Source organism: Spodoptera frugiperda, chromosome 5, assembly GCF_023101765.2.
Source record: "Spodoptera frugiperda isolate SF20-4 chromosome 5, AGI-APGP_CSIRO_Sfru_2.0, whole genome shotgun sequence".
Classification (NCBI taxonomy): domain Eukaryota; kingdom Metazoa; phylum Arthropoda; class Insecta; order Lepidoptera; family Noctuidae; genus Spodoptera; species Spodoptera frugiperda.
Genome location: NC_064216.1, coordinates 414,740 through 432,112, shown reverse-complemented (window position 1 = coordinate 432,112; position 17,373 = coordinate 414,740). Strand labels below are relative to the sequence as shown.

At 38.6% G+C, this 17,373-nt stretch overlaps 1 protein-coding gene across 3 annotated transcripts; it reads left to right on the top strand.

Annotated features, from left to right (window-relative positions):
- Positions 1-593: 593 nt before the first annotated feature.
- LOC126910717 (uncharacterized) lies at positions 594-14,628 on the top strand. 3 transcript variants are annotated; one of them, XM_050693981.1, is made up of 8 exons: positions 594-843; positions 1,145-1,309; positions 1,775-2,008; positions 2,243-2,330; positions 2,410-2,514; positions 2,800-2,927; positions 3,081-3,170; positions 14,405-14,628. In XM_050693981.1, exons 1-8 carry the CDS (start codon positions 722-724, stop codon positions 14,475-14,477), a joined length of 1,005 nt encoding a protein of 334 aa, XP_050549938.1. In that variant the 5' UTR covers positions 594-721; the 3' UTR covers positions 14,478-14,628. The 3 variants fall into 3 exon arrangements, with proteins under 3 accessions (XP_050549938.1, XP_050549937.1, XP_050549939.1); XM_050693980.1 differs by having other exon boundaries at positions 3,078-3,170; XM_050693982.1 differs by lacking the exon at positions 3,081-3,170.
- Positions 14,629-17,373: the final 2,745 nt, after the last annotated feature.

The window sequence follows — 17,373 nt, the reverse complement described above, 5'->3', positions numbered from 1 at the left end:
CTTTATTGGTATATTGCCTAGGTGAATAATCCTGTGGCGTGAACAATATGTTCGTAGCAAAATGTGATAAAATATGATGAATGGGATATTAAAAACGCACACCTGCCGAACCTTTTGATTTACAATTAATTAATGTGATAATCAGATAGGGGGCATGATAAGTAGGTGCTTAACTTTAACTATCTAGCTGGGCACGATGAGATTATTAGCTAGGTAGTATCGGATTTATAAAAGGGTAACTAGGGGCTATATGAAGTTGTAACTTATTATTTATTTATTATTTATTTTATTAAAAGGTACATGTTATGAACTTATAAACTAGTATACAGTCCGACAAAACTATATATGTAGTTTGTCTGTCGGATCCAAGAGGTACTTAATATTGTTAATTTAATAACATTTATTTGATTCGAGTAACATTAGTGGAGGAGGCACCATATGGAGTACACGGTTGCACGCACAATTTTAATTTATAAACGTTAGGAACGTTTGTTTTTATGTATTTCTAGTTAAAATAGTTAAAAAAAGGTTTAGATTATATCGATGTGAGTATCTATGGATTTGGTTAGTTTTTGTTTTAAAAATATTTAGTTTCTTTACCTCCATCACCTCTGACAGCTATACAGCGCATTACGAGAACGTCCATTATTTCGAAAGGTTGTTTATATTTTTGATATTTTTCATTTTAGCAAAATTAATCATAATTTAACTAGCAACAGAAATGACTACTGTTACACCGTCGTACAGTAAATACAAAATATCTCGAAGAGGCCGAAAGCTCCAAGTTTCAGATGATGCAAGAACCTTGGTCGCTTTACCAAAGGACATTCCTGAACGAACTTGGTAAATTTTGCATCCGTTCCTATTGTTTAAAAGTTGCTTGATGAAAGGGCAAGGCAGCGAGATTACCTATCCTCATAATTGACATATCTATGAAAAAATGATGAATGTAGAGTCATTTACATACTTAATTACCGACTACAAAATAATGATTGCTATAGTTCTTATTTTATTCAAACCTTGTTCAAAAACGCCACTAGGTTTATATTGCCACTGTACAGGGGTAAAAAACATGTTTCTGCTTTTTGTGTATTTTCTCAGTCTAGGGTCGTGAGACATTATAATTTTGTGGTTTAATTAACAGGGCAGAAATTCTTCAAAAAGAGGAAAATGACCTGATAATATTTGACATCCGAGAGGAAATCCTCGACACCGCCTTGAAAATTGGCTACGAGAATTATATGGAGAAACAGACAGCCATATTCACCGTGCACTGCGCTACCGAAGCGTGGCTAAAGCTGATAGATTGGTATCTATCGTACTAATTATATATATGGGATAGCGGACAAAACGAGCAGGGCGACAACATCCCCGAACACCCGCAACACCAGAGATTTGGGCAATTTGGGAATCTAGGGATTGAAGGACGAGAGTGAGGATGTATAGCGACACAAAACGCAAGCTTTGTTTGAAACAACGCTTGCGTTGTGTGTTTCTGTGAGGCTGTATCGACCAGGTTCACCAGGGTAATTAGTGGGTCATCATGGATCTTTTTCTTGTAAAAAAATGATGGGTTAGGATTACCCAATGGTAAGCAATCGGCTCGCCCGCACTTTGGCAACCTTTTGGGGGGAGGGCTGGTTAGTTCTGGTAACTTATACGGTGAAATAAACAGCTGCGTAAGCATAGTGAGTTGATACATTTTGTTCTTTATTTGTTTCCGTCTAAAATGTTGAGGTAGTTCAGGTAATTCTTAAGTCAAACTTTACCACAGGCATTTCTATCGACACGATCCTGGTGAGGATTCGAGTGCGTATCCTCCTTGTTACATTCCCCACCGCGAGGACTCGTGGATCCCCGACAAGCTTCCGGACCCGTCTCCGAAAGACACTTGGGGTCGGCAGGAACTGAACATTATAGAAGATACACCTGATGCTCCTTTGCGGAAGTGGCCCAGTTCGTCCTCATTGGATCTTCCAGTCATAGAAGAAATACCAGAGCAGTACTGGTAATGTTTAATATGGCTCAGTTCCGTAAATGTATTAAATTTTGACGGCTTTATTAGCTTTGGAAGAGATTTAAATTGAATTTAAATATGAGTAAAGATAATAGTATATCTATTAAAGATTCCATTTTATTTCTCAATGCAATGTCAAACGATTTTTTTCGCAATTTAAGGATCGGAAGTGAGATTATTTTTGAGATTTTTCTTGAAACTTTTATTTTCATATTTTTTGGTAAGGTTTCCTGGCAAGGTCCAAGTAAGTGACTCCGTGAGGGGAATTAAACCGGACGGAAAGAGAGAAAGGCGTTCCAGGGGTGACAGCTACGTAAGTAGAATGTATCGTATGTTTGAACGTGACGCAATCTATAACATTAATTTGGTGTGGTTTGTGGGATTATGTGCAGGTATCGAGCTCTGACACCCAGGCCACGTCCGAGGAGTACCTCAACACTGAGAGCGAAGTGCTGCAGAAGGTCACTGACTACAGCACGGAGGGAATCTCCGAAAAGGTACAAACACTACAACCCTTGTCTCGACATTATACCAGCATATTTATAAGGTGAGACTCTTAGAGCTTGATTGGTCGACGATCTTACTTTCCAAAGAAGTGGTTCAAATTCGATTTCTAGAAGAAAAGTACATTCTAAAATATTTGCTATGTCCTATCTTGTAAGCACAGACATGTTAATAAATATTTTCTTTCTCCACTTTAAAGCGCTCATGAGATCCGCTGGCAGACACATAGGCAGATAGCCAGACAGACTGACTGATAATTATTTTTATTTTCGTACCAGGACTCTTCGTACGGCGAGTTGAAGACTACGACTCCGGTGGATGGGTCCTTGCACGGCGCTGGAGACTCCACGGTGGAGCGCCCCAAGAGACGACTTACTGAGAAGAGCAAGAGCTTCATGAAACCTGGGTGAGAATAAGCAGCGTATAGTTTTAATCCATGTATTAATTATGTAATTTATCAAATATTCGGAGACTTTTTATTCTGCAGTCAGTTTAGTCGCAAAACATGTAATCCCGCAATAACTTTTTAAAAGTATATTCGTCTGTTCACTTGTAGCAGCAGGTCGAAAGCCACGCTGCCGCCGCTAGAGATCGGCGACTCGCGCTCTCGAATCAGTATTATATCAGACTGTCGCTTGAGAAACCTCAGGTTTGTAATATTTTGTTGCAATTTTATTTTTACTTATTCATATTTAGTAGGTAGGTACAGTACAAGCCACGGTGACAAGGAACATTGTGTATTGTCCACACCACATGAAAGAACTCTAACAAAGAGTTATTTTGTAATATATTTCGTTAAAATAAGAATTGTAGCAATAGCTGTGAAGGCATTAAATAGGTATGTACCTCTTAAAGTAATTCAATATAGCACTTTGTTCTTCAATGAGATTGTTTCAATCAACGCAACGTTTCATTCAAACAGTTGACGTTAGGTGAGTGGGTACTTACTTCCATTCGGTTTAACAATTAAAAAGAAAACTATTACAATAGCGATTGTATTATTAAATACGCATGTAATTATTACGTTTGAAATACTTGTAAAGCCCTTTATGTAGCGTGAGGCGAGTGAAAATAAAGGGTTGCCATGGGAAAAAGTAGTGAGGTTGCCACGTGCAAAATAACAATGGGCCCACTTGAATAGCTTCACGTTTTACAGTGTGATTTTATTCGAAACGGGGTTAACTTGTATGGGGATGTGGGCAAGTATGAGCTGACGTGTTTTTATGCACTTCTATTGACCTGGCTACTGGAATACTCGTTTTATGTTTCTGTAAGGGGCTCACATCACAGTACAACATGGAGGATGCTTTGATAGATGCTTTGTAGGGACGAATCTTTTGTTTGATTGATAAATAAACAATCTGAATTGTATTGAAAGGCAATAAAAATAAACTAGCAAGCATTCTGTATAGCAGCATTGACAATGCCAGCTGGTACATTGTTCGACTGTGCTGACTAAAAGAAGGGCTTATTTAGTTACTGTTCACGAAGCCTCAGTAGGTGGTTGTTGTACTAGTTTCCCTTGTAAGTACTTGTGGGCAAGTAACGAGTAACAGTGCTAACACTTGACCCGCATTCGTCCACAAAAGCGAATGTAACACGTTTAGAGGTAACACGGTGTACTACAAAGTAGGATCGTGTCGTTGAACTGCGTCGAGTCAAGCTCCTTTGTCTTGCCACAAAGCGGTTCAATTTGAATGACATGAAACGCGTTGAATTAATCGTCGAGGGGAAAACTAGTTGATAATCAATGCGTTATATTATAACGCGGTTTGTTGATAACGTATAACGTGGACACTTGTGAACTTTCCATAGGGTTGGCGATGACATTTATTTTTGGAATTGGTAAACTGCAGCAACTTCTCTGTAAGAGTGAAATTGCTTTGGAGCCAATAAATGGCTGTAATCAGTTCTTAGATTCGTCTAATACCTCTTAGATATTTTTTAATTCAGGCATTTGATTGCCTTTCAATCGTTGATCATCCTTTCTTTGAGTAAATAGGCAGGTAGTTTGTTATAATCAGAAACGCGATGTTTTCGTTCCCTTCGAAATCACTCACGAGTTTGACATTTCTAAAGCTGACATTTGCATTAGGCAGCAATTGAAATAGTTCTTATGACACGACTGGCTGCGGCCCGCAGGCTCACTACAGATGTCATTAAGTAGAGAGTTGGGAGAGTGACTGAAATGTTAAGCAAATGTCGATGCAATCCCTGACTGAATTAGTAAGCTATCACTATTTAAATAATGTGGTCTAGACGTTAGAACCTCATATTTACCTCTGCGATAAACGTTGCTTTTGTTACTACTATTGCCTGAAAATATAAATACATAGATGGGTACCAATGTTGAGCTAAGGCCTTATCTCATATGGGAAAGGAATAAGCCATGATGATCATCGTAGATTGCTTTGTACATTAATACACACTCTGTTCATTATTAACAATAATAATACATAGCTTTCTCTACAATATTGGGTTGTTACACCTTAAGAATTATGACTGGACTTTTTACCAATGTTTTAATTTTATTGTTTGTGGAGTGGCAGCCCTATAGTAGGGCGAGTGCTCCAGGTGTGCTCGGGTCAACGCTCGCTTCTCACTGTTTTATTATAGCTTTGTATAGCTTTGTATACTGTACGAGTATATTATGTAGCATGCTAGCATGTGATGAGGCGATGCAGTTATTGATATATTGTCGTAGGTACCTACTACTTGTTTACATTATCTACTGCGCTCTACGTAAGCGATGAGTAGTAGAGTAGCTTTGCATGGAAAGAAAGGGAAATAAAATGACTAGAAATATACATAATATAGTTCCTTACTGATTGGTAGGAGAGATAGTGCTTTGCAGTGCATAGTAAATCAGTACTACTTTATTTATACTTACTCAATTGAGTAATATAAATTCGAAATTATCGGATTGGTTTATTTTTTGAAGGGGGGGGGGGGAAGAAATGTGTCATAAGGGACACATTTTCTACCTTTCATTGTACCTAATTGTATCACTATGAGTACAACTCTCCAAGTATCTAATGCATGACTGAAAACGTCTCTATCTGGAGACTTAGCTACGTGTTACAGTAAAGGGCTCCCTATAGCCAACATTTAATGATCAGTAAACCGTCTGTTATTAGAATTGTGTTGTAATTAATAACGAGCGCTTTGTAATAACAACTGGATTGTCAGACAATACGGCTTTGATGTCAACTCAGAGACGAGTGGAGCGGGAATGGAACCTGCGCTTATTAATTTGTTGTTATTACTAGTTTTGGACAAGGATTTATGGAATATTATCTCTGCTTATGAGTTTATTTTGGCGAGACAGATGTGGTTGGTTCAGCTTTAAGTTTTGTTGTTAGAAATATGGATAATCACTATGTTTTTTTTTCTGTGCCCTGCGTGCGTTTACTAATATGTACACATCACTCATCACACAATTGAGATATTGTTTGTGTGATTAACAAATCACACTAAGAAATAGAGTTTCCTCTCACACTATCGCCCGTAAACTTTGTTTAGCTGGCACTCCTAGTTGTTGAAAATGATCCCTCTTGTCAGGAAATTGAGCTCTCTGCGGAAATGTAACATAATAATTAATTATCCTACAGCAATGTAATTATGTATTAATATTGTTGAGTTGAGTACATTGTAAACGGAGAGGTATTGGTATCAAATCAACAAGCTCGGTATTGTTAGATTATAATATTATGTAGGTATATCTGGCTGTGAGGGGTAACTTTACTAGCTTCCCGAAACCATTCAGATGAATGCTTCAAATTAGTTTGATTGCTTATTGTTACTCGTGACAATTATGTAAGTAAAATCATCATTGATCTATCTCTGACTGAATCTCGCTTTGTTACAGTTCTACTAAAATATGAAACCTGTCTCTTTGTATATGACATGTCACCGGAATACTAATAAAATAATTTATTTCCCTTAGTTTAATTATGTGTTTGTAAATGTGAAGAAATATAACCCCCTATCTTGCCGCCGTCGTCATCCCCATAGCACTCCCCTGAAACAAATATTTGACGAAATCAAGTTACACAACATGGTGTTGTTTAAAATTGTCGTTGATATAAACCCGTGGCAGAATGTGGAGCATGCAATAAGGCTGATTGCATACATGTCGACCGCGCGACAGCGGCGCGGCGCGGCGCGACACGCGACTCGCCCGCTTTGTACAACTAAAAGCTTTTGTTCGTTACTGCCATGATGGATGGCAGTAACGAACGACTTTTTTTCATTTGCTAACATGTATCGCGAAATTATTTCTTTTTGTTGCTTTTCTCGTCGACGCCAAACGAAATGTAGTCGGAGTGAATTTGTGAGGATTTCACGTGAGCCTTGCGTCACCTCCGCCTTTCATGTCGATTGTGTAATTGTTGCCAAAGGAAGTGCCACAGCCACGTGTACGTACCGCTCGTGTCAGGATCCATATTGCAAAAATGTTCTTGTAACTTTGGTCAAACCTTACAAGGTTGGTTCTCAGGCTTTGTAACCTGTAACGTGGAGAGAATTGTGTCACATGGAGATGGAAGGTTTCTTACATTATTTATTCAAAATATCTTAAATGCCGCATTATTGTAATGCTTCTCAATAATTATGTAAATGATTGTGTGAATGAAATGACAGTAATTGTGGCCTGTTATTGTCAGAGAATTTATCACCGAGTGCTTGGAACGTTTACTGACATTGTACACATTTATTTTAATTTAGCAATTACTCTGGAGACAAAGCTGCTCCCAGTGGAACGTCACAAAGGGAAGTTTTGTAACACATTGTCACGATGGGTCTATTAAATTATCGTTGACAATCCGAAGAACCTCACAATGGTAGAGTCCCACTCGAGTCCACGATTGCAAACGCGTTTTAATCAAAAGGGGTAGACGCGACAATGAAGCCTATTCACTCGTTGCCCTAATTTCCGGATTGCTTTAACCTTGGTTGCTTGAGAAACTCAATTTTGCTCCATATATTACTGGCGATAGGGTCGTAAGTCGCATGTGTCGCCACAGCTCTAATTTGGCTGGGGCCACGTGCACCATTGATGTAATTGATAAAATGTAGTATTTGTAAGTTTTGTGGTCGTAAACCCCGTGTAGGGTTCGGATTGTCGATGGGAAGGACTATTCTTTGTAAGCGGGTCGTTATTGTTGGAGCTTCGTGTTTTACTTGGGCTTTACTATTAGACAACAGGGCAAAATACGTCATCGATAAAAAACCAATTGCGTTGCTTGGCTATATTACAACGCTCTCTTTTGAAAAATTTGCAATTTTGCGTGCATTTTCCCCATGAAAGCAATCCGTTTATCTCGGTACAATTACATTTTCGTGAGGCTGCCTATCCTCATGGAATAAACCCCCAACAACGTGTGATGGCACCCACGGGCGGGGTTGTGTTCTTTGTAAATCGCTCAGCATATGATTACAAAACACATAATAAGTATTTCCAAGCCCCTGCCACGCAGTGATAACAGAGAAGCGTTAGATACACGAAAATGTACGTGAATTTGTTTGGCCCCTTATGTAATATTTTTCGTAGCCTCAGGAGAAGCGCGTGTCGTCGTTACGATATTGAAATGTCTCCGTATTGGTACATACTGCATTATCTTATAATGATTGCGTTCACTATGATTAGGTCCTTGCTATTATTACCTACTTGCTTCAAAGGTTGGAAGAAACTTTTCATGTAGTTGGAAATGTTTATCATTGTAGGAGATTGCAATATTTGCTTTGTTTTGCTGTTATATATTTGCAGAATGTTCCAGATCCACGTCACGTGTTGGTGACGTCACTCATATTTCCTTCCAATACATTTTAATGTCGCATCCATTTTAAAGTTTCCTTTACATTTCCTTACGAAGTCAATGCCATAGGTGATCGGCCTCTCACCTCGCGGTCCGAGGTTCGATTCCCGTATAAAATGTGAAGATTTATACGAGAAAAATATGTATATTTGAATGTTTTTTCATGATTTGTTGAATTTTGAGTTATATTAGTGATGATCGCTGTATATTGAATTGCCGATGTGCCATCGTCTGTCTGTTCGTGGGGTAGACTGACCGGGGTACTGAACTTTGGACATCGCAGTATTGTAATGTTGGAATTCTTTGTGCTCTTTGTCGTTTTGTGTATCGAATCGGATTAGTAACGCATTTTTTGTGTCGTGGTTTAATTGTGAAGGCATAATGCGTCAATACGTGTTTGTATCTTATTGTAATAACACAGGTAATGACTTAATTCTTTCTTTGTCTTTCACATAATTATGTGTTTAAGTAGGTACTGTACAGTGTGCATTGTATTGTGTGGTGTATGGAATGGTCATTGTGTGACGACTTTTTATAGTATAAGCCGGTAAACGAGATCAGAATCACTAGATGGTAAGCGATCACCGCCGCCCATGGACACTCGAAACACCAGATGCGTTACAAGTGCGTTGCCGGCCAAGTGTAGTTAGCGTAACTATATAAATATTTAACAATGTCTATACATCCAGTAATGCAGTACCCATTAAAGTCAATAAGATCATGAGACAACAACTCGCTAATAGTTTGTCGTCGCCCCTGTTACAAATAATTGTAGGAAAGCTCACGTACCCTACACACGAGTGTGCAGCACGATTGTAACCTGTACTACCTTGTGATAAGGTCTACTGTTCTATAACACACGTGTGGGAATTAAGATAAATATAGCAGAATTTTTAGGCCGCGAGGGTTTTTATAATTGACGGGAGAGGGAAGATACCGTAACGATGGAGACTATTTGGGACAGTATTAACATATATTCGAGGAATTTGGGAAGGGTTGCATAAACCTCACACATAGGTAGGTGTATTTTTCATACGAATACAGGAACTGTGAAGGTTGGGTACACATTTTTCCTGACCTGATTATTGTCGTTTGAATAGTTAAATGGAATCTGTATTCTGGGAGTCCAATCCCTTTTCTTCTACTATACTGCAGTACTGCTTACTTCTTTGAAGAACTGGACTGCTACTGAAATAGACTCCAATTTACTTAGCAATCGCGATTAACACGAGACTGAAAATCCAATCCGCGTTACACTAAAACACTTGTAACCGCAACGGTATCGTGTCGCAGTCGTGTCGTGAGGTATAAAAGCAAGCAAGTTGTCAGCTCTTTTCGTAAATGTGCTTTTTATTGGATTAACTATCCATTAGCCTACTTGATGTTGTTCTTTTCGAAGAACAATTACAGGAGTATGGCTGCCCGGGCGACATCGCGACGCGGCCCAACTGTCGCTTATTACATTAGCTTGTCGTTAGCAACATAGAACAGGTACTAGGGAGAAAGATCGGTGACTTTATGTCAGGAACGGGGAGTATTGTTATATTTTTGTGTTTCACTAATTATTTTGATGAAAAATATGATGTTACCCATTGACAAGAAATAATGGTTTCTTTGTGGATATTTTTGGGAGTTTATAAAAAACTTAAAATAACTGAGGTTCTATCCTTTCAGAGAATAAAAAGCCAATCGTTATGGTACTATAATTATAGTCTCGTATTGTTCTGAGCTATGTGAACCTTTTGTACGATGTATTTCTGTGGCCCTAGTGAAAAGGGGTATAAGTCCGATTTTGCCGAAAATGAGTTAAGTACACCAAAATGTTCAGAAAAAAATGCTCTATCGATTGGTGAAAACGGATCTAACCTATCTCTAAAAATAAAGAAGTTACTGTGTGCAAAAGGGTTTAATTCAAACAAAAAAAAATTGAAAGTTCGGGTATAAGTATATTCAAATTTCTTTATACAGAACTATGACATCTTTACTTTGTGAGTAGGAATTTAACTAATTATAGATTTCCAGCGTTTCGTTTTATTTGGCGTAAAACGGCTTAAGTGTACTTGTTCTTTAAAAAATGTTTAGTGAATAATGGTTTTACTAGACATAAATCTCTTTTCACCTACATAAAACAGAAAAATCAAAAACAAGTCTGTTGACATCTGTTTTCACGTTTTTAATATTGAAATTAATAAATTTAAATCGATTTAACTGTATTTGTATCCTACGAGTATGTTTCACTTTACGTGAAAAAAGTTACGAATGTACGACTCGGGGTACAGTGCGGGTGGGTGGGGAGCGCGCTGTAACTCGATTTACTCGATGCATTTTTTGCTAAACCAAAGCTGTTATTGTTATTCCGTTTATTGATTATTATTTTTGAAAATCGATAATTACGCGAGTGAGTTGTATCCTTTTCCACTTGTTTTAGTCGATTATTTCAATGTTATCATAAAATTTTATGGATTTTAGTCAACATGTACTACCGTTACCGTTTTACACTGAGTTTCTAGTCTCTGTTCTAATAATATTTCCTACAATAATAAAATTAAATACGAATGATAAGTGTTTATTCCTGTAAAGAGTCGTAACTTGTTGACATAGGTTATTCTACTTACTACTCGGTGCTTTTTTTGTTATTCCGTTTATTAATTGTTACTATTTTATGTTTGTTATTTTCCTATCTCGGGACCACAGAGTCCCGGACCTTTGGTAGGCATACGAGGAGCCGAAGCCAACTCGCAGAGGCCCGTTGAAAATTTTTAATCTAAATGTAATGGGACATCAGCCGGCGATTATCCCTGAAGGCGATATGAATCCCTGTATGCACTATGGAAGTACACCAAAGGACAATCCCCGGTTGATGCAGAACTATTGTGAGATATGGTAAAAAGAAATGATAGGGATATGGGTGTGGGTGGCTGTGGAATAGTTAACCGGTTAACTATGGTACTATGGCCCCTGCCCCTGACCAATATTGATACATACGGATAAACAGGCAGGGGGTGACTCGCAAACTTAATTACTGGGCCCCCGAAAACGGCCGCTAGCATGTAGTGACAAGAGGGCAACATACGTTGAGCTGCTTGAGGAAGGAGAGGCAATTCACGGCTATTAGAGCAATCCCGGAAGTACGGTCAAGGTAGGATGCTGGTCCCCAGCATCTTACTGGGATACATCCTTCGCCCGAGTTGGAGTTGAAGGCAACTCCATTCTTGCGAATCTCCACTCAAACTAGCCGGTTAAGGCAAGAATGAGGTAGGAGAGGCCTCTCCGGTTAGTCGCAGGTACTAACCGGAATGAAAAATAGGGCCTCTCTCGGGAGTCAGGTCCGTGGTGTCGCCACTGCCCAACAGCTCGCCACAAGCTGCCTTGCGGACCTATTTTATGTTATTATTGTTATCACTAAGTATTAGGAGTCATTCCCGCTCGTCCCCACTGCGGACGACTGGGAATGTTGCGTTCTGTTCATCTACTCTGTGGACGTATAGAACGCATTGTTCCTAGTCGTCCGCATCCCGTCATCTCACGTGTAGTCTAAGAGTTAATCAAGAAAATATGAAAATTAGTTTAAAACTACATTTCTCTAATAAATCTAAAGATTTTTATTTATTTAAACTCATATTGATACAATACTCAGTGTGTAAAATTAAAATGTAAAACATTTTATAACCGTGCTATGGAATCTGCCTAAGTTGTATAAGTACACCAATTTTCCTTTTCGATTTCGTACTTACATCCACTTTATACGCCAAAGGTTTTTGCAGCGTTTCCCAGGGGTATTTTTTTAAAGTAAATAATATTTTGTTTTTGAAATGCTGATCGCGGTCGCATTAATCCTTTGATAGATCTTGTTCACAAAGATATGGCAATGATGACCGAAGATGATTGGGTTACTGACGAATCTATACCACCGTGTTCCGAAAGCTATTCTCCAAGGGCTGTGTGAATGACACTTTTTATTTTTTAATTGATTTTATAAATTATTTTCATAATAAAAAACACTATAAAGTAATTTATTACTTTTACTTGTGTTAAAAATAGATATAAGTTACACAAAATGATTCACATAAGTCTTTATGTCCCCCTTAACTTGTCTATAATCAATGTGAAAAAGGGGACAAATAATTACTTTTTATATTTTTTAAATTTTAATCATGTTGATGGTAAGTTTATTAAGAATACACGTGTTTCTGATAGTTAAACACTTATTAATCCATTGCATTACTTAGTTATCATAAAAATTATTCCAAATGCGTATCCTTTTTCACTTGTGTAAATGAACTTTTGATTTAAATGTAAAGGGGTATAACTTATTTCATACCCTTGAGGCTTTCATTTTGTGGTTGGTATAAGTCACTATTTCGGAAACTACTAAGTTTACATAAAAAATAACTACATAAAAAGAAAGAGCATACATCGTTTACCTATAAAACACATCACATGTATTTAATTCGGCAGCAGTTTGACCGCTACAAATATTGAAACATCGCGCGGAGCGTTTTTTGCGTCTCCTGTAAAGTTGCATTTTTAGACTTACATCCCTTTTCACTAGAGCCACAGATTTTTTGTCCTGTGTCGTGTTGTGACACATGTGTCGGACACTCAACACTGACACCGCGACACTGTGACACTCCTATTGTAGTTCGGCCCGGGCTAAAGGTTGACTCTTGAGTAAATATAGCCTGTTTTCATCGGAAACCTACCTGACGAGCTGTTTGTGTGGGCCGAGGAAGTTATCAAAAGAAATTGGATTTCATTCATCAATTCTGTAGTGTTTTTCCAGTAGATTTTGTTTGTTGTCGTATTTTTAGTGTAGCTCAATCAAATCAATACATTTTGCTCAAATATTTCCATTACACACTTACACAGTGTGTGTGTGTGTGTGTGTTTAGGTACTGTAATACAGTATATTATGATATTGGCATATGATAGTCAACCGTGTAGTGAAAAATTTATCTCGCGAGTGTCGTTTAAGTCGTAATAGCTATCTAACTGGCTACATATTTGACAGAGACATCAGTAACTTATCTCAGATACTTAATTATATAGTTCTTAAGTTTTGTATTTAAATCAATGTTCGATACACATAATTATTTCCACTCGTTTCTGTCAGGTTTTTGAACACATGGGCTGTAACCTACCAGGGTGACTGAAGCATGATAATCACCTAACTATTTATACAAACAAGTTTCATGAATAAGCGATGTGGGTAGTTTGGAGTATTTTCCTTATAACCACGTAGATGTCTGGATTATGCATGCGGATGCCTATCGCACGGCATCTACGAATCACCTTCGAATTTAGCGGTCGTTAACTTGCCGGCCTGATGTACCCGCAAGTATTGATATGTTACCCTAATATCCGCAGACCGGTATGTACGTGGGTAACACTAGCCAACCTCGTCTTACATAATTTAAATTTAATTTCTCTGAGAAGTCTTCGCTAATATTCTAAAGAAATGAACGTTTGTGAATTAGGGACTTTGAGAGATGGTGAGATGACGACCACAGACACAATAAAACAATCGGTTTTCTTTGTTAAAAATGATTTGCATTTGATCGTTTATTTTTTGAAGTTTTAAAATGATTTTATCAGTGTAAAACAGTTGAACCTGCGTCGTAGTTATTCCGTGTGTCCGCCATAGTAACATAGACAAGCCTATGAAAATATAATACAAACGTTTTGCAATTTAAAACAAACTCAAGGTTTTTTGCCCTGAGTTCATCGGCTTCTGAATAGAAGGAGGCGACATCAGCCTCGTGATTATTGTAATGGATTTATTTTGAACAGGAGCCTGACGCGTTCCCGGATCAGGTCATGCTAATACACGGACACAAAGGCAGATACCCGCTCAGTATTACCATATTGTTGATTTATTTAACTTGTATTTTAGCGTTTGAAAATACGAGAAAATAGTCACATTTTGTAGGTGTGGTGGGTGTAATTCAAAGCGATGATAAAATTGTAACCATCGAGGCCAGGTGACGAGCTACATGAAAGATTACAGTCACCAAATTAAAACCCTTTGATAGATAAGCAATATTAATGAAATGTTATTTGTTCACAGATTAGAAACGCAATTTGAAGTAACGTCAGAGAAGGTGGACACCCCACCAGGCGAGGTGGTCAGAAAGAAGTAAATAGCCCGGGATCCATAAAGGATGGAGTGTGTTTGTGTAGCATACGTTGTAGTTAGCTATAAGTTGTTTCGAGTATAACGTAGAGTTAGTGGTTAAATTTATGTACTCGTTTATTTATTATTTAATAAATTTTGATTGTTAGTTTAGTCAAGCTCTTGTTGTTGCTCAGTCCTCACAGACGAACAAAACAAACGAGATCAAAGCAATGGATTTACATTGTGACGTATGTCTAAATCCTCAAGTTTGTAATAATGGCAGTCGTAAGGTGGGAGGTACAGGAACTGATTGATCCCTCAATTTAAACGTAATCTCTGGCGGAGTGCCGCGGCCGGCTGAAAGCCGTTAATGTCAGTAACCCTCTTAACTATACAAAGACATGATTACTTAAAGACTGTCAACAAAGGGGTAGGCAGAGGCCGTCCATTATTGATCAGTGTGCTGTACCGGCGGTGGCGGCTGCACAAACTGGCCATCCGTCTTCGTGACGGACAGACGGACGGACGGACGGTATTTTAGGGTAATTCACGCTCGCTGACTTGAATGGGTTCAGCAGGGGTTTGTTTCAGTCGGTCGGTGGATCGTTTATATTGTTGCAAGGAGCTTCCCGAGGGTGTCGTCAAGTAGGATAGGGCCTGGGTGGAGGGGCGACAGTGTTTATCATTGTGAGTAATCTACTACTCTAGTTCTATTTGGATATCAGTGTAGTAAGACGGGGAGGCAGTTACATTATCATACTAGTGGCCTTGAAACCATATGCCCCGTCTCCGCCAAAAGGAATAGTGTCGTCGAACCTTTAACAATTTATTGAAGGTATTCAGTTATAAGTAGCGCACTGTCAAAGATTTGATTAACTGGACACTAATGAGTAAGCGCCGAACTCAGAGTTAACCCATTCCTTAGCAATTGTTTTCAGTTAGCAGTAGTTTAAGTAATCATTAAATGTATGTACGGCAGTAAGAGTCATAAAACTAAATAATCAGCTAGGACGACCATCTTCATCATTATTTAAATTTGATATGTTTACAACAAAGATAGAAGATAGTCCAGTAGTACCTGTACTGCCTGTCATGGTCTGAATTAGAAAACAAATTGATGGGAATATAACTGAACATTTCACATTACTTACTGTCCATTGGAGTTATCTGAGCAATAGTTATAATAGTTTGTTTTTATGTTATTACTTACTCTGTCGGGGGTAATGGCTCGGCGGGTGATGCTTCCTTATCTGTCTGCTGATGCCGTTTCGGTGACGCCTTGAGGCATGCGCAATTTGATACGAATGGTAGAGAATAACATTACTTTATAGAGGGTGTACTACGTTCGTTGAGGGGCTGCAAGACCGGTTGCCAAGCTAGGGAGCTCAGGCTCGAATCTCGATAAAATATTATTCAGTGGTTTGATTTTTGTAATTTCGATAGTAATCGATCGATAGTAATAATTGAAACAACTTGTGACCGGCGAATGGTAATAACTTCGTTGCCGTCTTAAATGAGTAGCAGTAGTATTTTTTTAAATGAACGATTGGTTCACCTGATTGCCTGATGGTAAGCGATCACCGCCACCCATGGACTCCGATACCTTTTACGGAGGACTATGCCAGGTGTCCTCTGCCCGTTTTCACGAAACCCTGTTAAAATTTTTAAGTGATCTTTAATCTAAGTTATGTGGCACTTAACGATATTTTCGTTTTCATTAACCTATAAGTGACTCCTAGCAGTATAGTCCTTCACGCTAAATCTTAGTTAATAGACGGTTGGTGAAAATGGCCATTATAGTAAGTATATAACGTATGTTACCGGCAAACACGTTAAGGTAGAGGTACCTATACATGGCCAGTCTCTGACATTGAAGAGTTACTCCATTGGCCACAGGCACCAGACTGTGACTAACACAGGCACACACCCCACTGCACATGTCCGTCACCAACGCGTTAGGGTATAAGCAGAACTATAATGCTCATCCCTAGGAAACGTGTGAAGTTCTGCCTCGTTGGTTGAGTTTACAAGTAGTCTCGGGTTCGATTAACTGATCGGGTAAAATGTTATTGAATTTTGTTGATTTTCGAAAATTGTCGGTAGTGTATGCTATGGACTATGGAATATAGAGTTTGGTAAGTTTAGTGAATTATGTTTGGCAATATTGTTAGCAATAAACTTGATTAACAAGAAAGTTTGAAAGAAATGTAAGTACCGAAAACACTGAAAAACGTCAAGGTAGGTAAATTAAAATCAAGTTATGATGAAACTGAAATAATTTTCTTTATCTAAAGCAAAAAAATATTGCAAATAACGAAGGTTTGCCGGTAGAACCAACAGCTGTGTAATATCTTTGTAAATCGAGCCATTTGAACTCCAATCAATTCTGTTAATTTGGAGCGGGCTTCGGAAGTAATTACCATTGGTTCGGCGGCAGGGTGGGCAGAGGTACAGGTGCGACGGTGGCACGTTCACTCCATAGATAATTATAATTGGTTGTGTGGTAATTGCAGCCAGCTTCGGAAAACGCTCGCGGGGAGCGCCGTGCGAGGATGTGCGCGTGTCCATTGTATCTTACAAAATGTTTACAGGGCGTTCAGTAACGGATGGCACTTAATAATGAAAAAAGGAACTTGTTATTTCTACACTAGGCAAGCACGAGGTTATAGATAGACGACAATCCTCAGTACTTCAGAGTTTGTTTCGCTATGCCCAAATCCTATTACAGTCGGACACCTTTTTTTTTGAGCGAGTAAAGTCGTCCAATGACTTCTCCCGCCTCTCCGACTCTTACTGTCTAAAAACCACCCTGTTCCTACTCCTGCTTTTCGACCCAGAGCCCCGGTAAACTAGGAAGGCCCGCTAGGTAGTCCGCAGATCCGGATCATACAATCGGACACCTAATAAGAGTGATTTAAGAC

Bases quoted from the DNA above. Each gene is read 5' to 3' on its own strand.
- LOC126910717 (XM_050693980.1), top strand. From the start codon at position 722: ATGACTACTGTTACACCGTCGTACAGTAAATACAAAATATCTCGAAGA. The intron at 2,515-2,799 runs GTACAAACACTA...TTTTCGTACCAG, and splicing joins CGGAGGGAATCTCCGAAAAG to GACTCTTCGTACGGCGAGTT. The intron at 3,171-14,404 runs GTTTGTAATATT...ATTTGTTCACAG, and splicing joins TGTCGCTTGAGAAACCTCAG to ATTAGAAACGCAATTTGAAG.